The sequence below is a fragment of the Cebus imitator genome, unplaced genomic scaffold (assembly GCF_001604975.1).
Source record: "Cebus imitator isolate Cc_AM_T3 unplaced genomic scaffold, Cebus_imitator-1.0 Scaffold497, whole genome shotgun sequence".
Lineage (NCBI taxonomy): Eukaryota > Metazoa > Chordata > Mammalia > Primates > Cebidae > Cebus > Cebus imitator.
The window spans coordinates 439,216-444,742 of NW_016107812.1; the positions used below are offsets into that span (position 1 = coordinate 439,216).

The window sequence follows — 5,527 nt, forward strand, 5'->3', positions numbered from 1 at the left end:
GCTGGGATTACAGGCGTGAGCCACTGCGCCTGGCAATTTTTGTATTTTTAGTACAGATGGGGTTTTGCCACATTGGCCTGGCTGGTCTCGAATGTCTGACCTTGGCCTCAGCCTCCCAAAGTGCTGGGATTACAGGCGTGGGCCACTGTGCCCGGCCTGCACAGTGTATATATATGTATATATTTATATATATGTATGTATGTATGTGTGTATTTATTTTTTTTTTAGACAAAGTCTCGCTGTGTCAGCAGGCTGGAGTGCAGTGGTACAATCTGGGCTCATTGCAACCTCTGCCTCCCGGGTTCAAGCGATTGTCCTGCCTCAGCCTTCTGTGTAGCTGTGGCTGCAGGTGTGTGCTCCCATGCCCAGCTAATTTTTGTATTTTGAGTAGAGATGGGGTTTCACCATCTTGGCCAGGATGGTCTCGATCTCTTGACTTCGTGATCCACCCGCCTCGGCCTCCCAAAGTGCTGGGATTAAAGGTGTGAGCCACCTCACCTGATCTTAATAAAGAGACCGGGTCTGTCTTGCCCCGACTGGAGTGCAGTGGCACAGTCATGGCTCACTGCAGCCTCAAACACCTGAGCTCAAGGGATCCTCCCACTTCAACTTCCCCAGTAGCAGGGACTTGCGGTGCACACCACTGTACCTGATTCGGCACATATTTCTGGCAAGCTCTTGGTCCCTTTTGTGCCGAGGCTGAAGGGTACCTTGCTTAGCACCATGGCTCTGAACTGTTCTGCTTTTCTCTGTGTCCTGGCTCCAGTATTTATCTGTGTGATATTGGGCAGGTAGCCTCCTGGGACCTCGATTTTCTTACCTTTCAAGAACTGTCGTGGTTGTGATGACAGCTTGAGCATGCTAAGTTCTTAGAACCGTGCCTGTCCCTTTGTAAGTGCTCTGTAAATACTCTTGACTGGCAGGTGCTTTTTCAGCACCTGTTAAGGGAAGTCGCCCATTTGTAATAGGTGGCAGGTACTCCCCTCTGTGTTGTTTGTTACTGTTGAGATGGTTATTTTTGTTCTTAGTACGTTGGGTTTTGTGTATTGGGTTTCTTTTTCAGCCATACAACGTGGTGAAGATGTGAGTGCCTGGGAAGTGTGCGTCCTGGTTTATGCTGCTGGAAGGCAGCTGCAGCCCCTGGCCTCCTCACTGAGGGTGTGGTGTCAGCATCTGGACTTGCCTGGCCCCAAGAATCAGGGCATGGGGCTGTGGAGCCAGGCCTGAATCCTGCCCAGCATGCCCTCAGAGGAGGGCTGGTGGCAACAGGCCTTGCTGACGGTGGCCCCCCTGGCCAGCGGGCCATCTGACCGGTCCCTTGCAGCTAAAGGCCTTGCTGGGCTACCCAGCTGTGACTCACTCAGGCCCTGCAGACAAAGCCCCTGCCTGTGAGTTACCTGCTATGGAGACCCGAGTCAAGAGATGTGCTCCCCAGCCACTGCTGAGGGGCGTGGGATACCGTGGGCTCAGGCAGTCCAGCCTGGCATGAGACTGACTCCATCCCAGAGTGAGGAGGGGCTGCCAGCAGTCCTGGCCTGGTCTGGCGGGGGGACGGTCTGTGGCGTGAGTTGGGGGAGGGTACAAGCTAAGCGGAGACCCATGGGTACCCAGCTCCCAGGCCCGTGGGTACCCAGCTCCCAGGCAGGAACCTGTGAAGGAGCCCCCAGGGCCTAGGCATTTCTGGAATTACCTGTAAAGTTGCTAACTTTTGTTTGTTTGTTTATTTATTTATTTATTTATTGAGACGGAGTCTTTCTCTGTCACCCAGGCTGGAATGCAGTGGTGCCATCTCACTGCAACCTTTGCCTCCCAGGTTTGAGCAGTTCTCCAACTCAGCCTACTGAGTAGTTGGATTATAGGTACGCGCCACCACGCCCGGCGAATTTTTTGTATTTTTTAGTAGAGATGAGGTTTCACCATCTCTATTCTTGGCCTGGCTGGTCTTGAACTCCTGACCTTGTGGTGCGCCCGGCTCAGTCTCCCAAAGTGCTGGGATTACATCTAACTTTTAAAATCATGGGATAAGGCTGGGCACAGTGGCTCATGCCTGTAATCCCAGCACTTTGGGAGGCTGAGGCAGGTGGATCACCTGAGGTCAGGAGTTTGAGACCAGCCGGGCCAACTGGCAAAACCTCGTCTCTTCTAAAAATACAAAAATTAGCCAGGTGTGGTGGCAGGCACCTGTAGTCTCAGCTACTTGGGAGGCTGAGGCAGGAGAATCACTTGAACCTGGGAGGCGGAGGCTGCAGTGAGCTGAGATCACGCCGCTGCACTCTAGCCTGCGTGACAGAGCAAGACTCCATCTCAAAAAAAATAAGGGATAAAAATACTGGCAAGTGTAGTACAGATGACAAGGTGCATCACAACAGGCCCTGTGTGACCTAGCAGGCGCCAGCCCGAAGCCACGCCCGCGTCCTGAGCTGCTCTCCTCCCTCCCACCAAGGGCACGTCCATTCTTCCGAGTGCCCCTGCTGTGCGCGCTCATTCCGCACCTCAGCGTGGTTCCTGGTGCCCACATGCTCGATTTGCCACACGCTGACTTTAAGCCTACAGGTGGGATCTCAGCCGTGGGTTTGAGGGGTGCCGTGTCGCCATGGGTGACAGGAGGTGGTTTTCGTTTCTGCGTGGTACCCTGTCATGGAACTGTAACCTTGTATCAGTGTCTGTCCACGATGGCTGGGGTTCGAGTCTCAGTCACCTGAGCTGCTGGGAACAGGCTTCACAGAGGCGTGCACCAACAGGGATGGCCGGGCCTCGGGAGGAATGTGTGGACTTGGTGTCTTCCTGAGGGTCTCTGCAGCTTACACTGGGAGTGTGCCCTTTTTCCAAGCAAGACTGTGCCCTCAGAAGGGTCGGGCCACCCACCCCTGCCCCGCTGCGTCTAGGGACCTGCCTCAACCCCCTGAAGCTGAACTCCCAGATAGTCAAGACCCCCAGGCCCAGCAGGCGAGTCACAGAGGTTGGTCAGCTGGCACTGTCGCCCAGGAGGCCCACACACAGTGGGCGGCTGCAGGTGGTTCCTCGGGCCCAGAGGGCGGGCCTTCCTCCTCAGGGTGGAGCCAGCATCTCTTCCCTTCTGGGAGCTGTCCAGGAGAACCCTGTCTGGGTGCAGGGTGGTTCTGTCCGGCCACAGCTGTGGCTTTTGCCACTTTCTGGAGCCAAGAAGGGCAGCTCTGGAGGCGTGAACTGGGTCACTGCCTGCTTACCAGGCACAGCCCAGGATCACCGGACAGGAGTAGGGCTGGCAGAGGGTGGGAGCCTGGATCCTATTAAGTAAAGCACCTTAGCACCCTGGGGGCGGGGCGGCCTTCTACGTGCCCAGACGCCCGAGCCAGGCTGCCTGGGACACCTGGCTCTGGCCCGCTGTACGTGCATGCAGGGTGGGGGCCTGGCCTGCCGGGGTGGTACTGTCCCGGGTCCCTTAGGCAGGCTGCCCAGAGACAGAGGAGTGTGGATTTTGCTGCCTTTTTAAAGGTGTTCTGTGCGTCGGCTGCACATGTGAGGATTAACCATCCCCCCTTTCAGGGACAGCCCGTGGAATGGTCAGCAGCCCTTTTATTTCCTTCCTTTAAATAGGCGACAAGGTGGCACTCACCACCTGGGGTAGGGGTGACAGTTCAGGGAGCCGGGTGTTTGGTTTGGGTGTGGGCTGGGTGGCCACGGCTGTGTGTATCATGATGGGACGAACCCCTGGGCTGTCCTTTGAGAGGCGAGCTGCTCTGCCTTGGGTGGCTGGTCCCCTCCCCAGAGCCCAGGGGGGCAACCATGACCCTTTCTGGTGTCTAACTGGGTGGCTTGGTGCTGGGAGCCTGCCTGGTCCCCGCTCCCCACGGTAGCTTGTGAAAACCAAATTTAGCTGCAAGGCAGAGGTGGAACCCGATGCCCTTTGTGGGTTCTGGGTAGGCCCAGGCTGGGCAGGGGAGGTCAGCGGTGGCTGGTGAGGCTGTGCTCTCACCTCACCCCCTTCAGGAGCCCCAGAGAGAGTCACTGCTGCCCGTGGGTAAGGTGGGCAGGCCCAGCTGGGGGCCCCCATGGGTGGGGGGTTGTGGCATCAGGCCTGGGCCTGCAGCTGCTCTGGAGAAGGTCCCCAGCCCTGGTGGGGTGGGGTGTGGATCGGGGCTTGTTTGTCCTCACTCCTCATCCCTGACTCTGCCAGTGCTGGGAGGCGGCAGGGCTGGGCCCTTCCAGGACACGAGGGTTACTGGCTTCCTATTGGCATGGGCAGAGAGTGAGGACGGGACTCCAGCCCACCTGCTTGGGCTGCCCTGCCAGTTCCCAGCCTGGGCACGTCTCCCAGCCTCTGGGGCCTCAGTGTGCTCGTCTGGAAAGTGGGCTGCTGACGGCCTGTTGCCTGGGCTCGTGCAGGGTTGGTGGAGTTCCAGTTCACAGGAGGCCCTTGGAGGTGCGGGGAAGGGCCCTGGTGTGCCCCTGACGCCCACCTCAGGGAGCTGGATGCCCACAGCCCTGAGGGCCTATCAAGCTGTCATTGTCCCAGGGCAGTTGGGGCGAATGTCTGTGGTGAGGTGGATGCCCCCAGGCAGTCTCTGCGGCCCGACCCCCGCTGGCCCTGAGTCTCCTGCTGGGGAGGACCTTTTGGGAGGGAGGCTGAGCATGGGCCAGGCCATGGTTTCTGCAAGGGACCATCTGAAGTGCAGTGAGGAGGCTGGAGGTCCACGGGCCCCACAGCCCCCCACCCACTCCCTTCTGGGAGTCGGTGCCCCAAGATTTGGGGGATGGAGGAGGCGGCCGGCACAGTGGGAAGGGTAGAAGGGTCTCAGAAGGTGTGATATGGGGGTGACATCTGTGACACTGGGGCAAGGCCAGGGGTCTAAATGCGTCAGTAGCAAGGTGGGTCCCAACACCCATGAGGCCAGTGTGGCTGGAGGGATGGCAGGGCCAGCTGCCCTGGGTAGGGGTGTTGGGGACTCTTGCTGGAGTATAGGCAGCAGATGGGGTGGGGAAGAGCCTCCTTGCCAGGGTCCCGTGGGCCCAGGCCAGTCACTGGCGCCACAGGGATCTCCCTGGTGGGCCTTTGCCTTGCCTTTTTTTGAGAAATCGTCACGTCACTGGAGTGCAGTGGTGTGATCTCCCAGTTCACTGCAGCTGTGGCCTCCTGGGCCTAAGCCATCTTCCCACCTCAGCCCGGAGTAGCTGGGACTGCAGGCCTACAGTGTCACACCTGGATAATTTTTGTATTTTTTTGTAGAGTTGGGGCTTTGCTGTGTTGCCCAGGCTGGTCTCAAACTCCTGGGCTCAGGTGATCCTCCTGCCCTGGCCTCCTGACATGCTGGGATTGCAGGCATGAGCCATGGTACTGGCCCGGCCTTTGCCATTCTAGGGCTGAGGGGTGGCTGCCTTAGGGTTTGGGGGTGGGAGGAGGCTGCAGGGCTTCAGTCAGCACCCCCTGCCCAGAGGGAGCCCCTGCCCCACACAGCCTGGTCCTGGGTGAGTGGCTGGGGGATGGGAGGCCGGGCCCCGCTCTGCACACTGGGTGTTCCCCCGGCAGGGTGCCTCTGTCTTTGACACA

The 5,527-nt window shown here is 58.6% G+C and overlaps 1 protein-coding gene across 1 annotated transcript in view; it reads left to right on the forward strand.

Annotated features, from left to right (window-relative positions):
- The window catches only part of ULK1 (unc-51 like autophagy activating kinase 1), a 28,278-nt gene that overhangs the window by 5,872 nt on the left and 16,879 nt on the right, over positions 1-5,527 (forward strand). The window contains exons 7-10 of the mRNA XM_017513670.2: positions 1,325-1,388; positions 2,886-2,959; positions 3,970-4,000; positions 4,445-4,518. Of these exons, the coding sequence (XP_017369159.1) occupies positions 1,325-1,388; positions 2,886-2,959; positions 3,970-4,000; positions 4,445-4,518 (243 nt within the window). The remainder of the gene's footprint in view (positions 1-1,324; positions 1,389-2,885; positions 2,960-3,969; positions 4,001-4,444; positions 4,519-5,527) is intronic.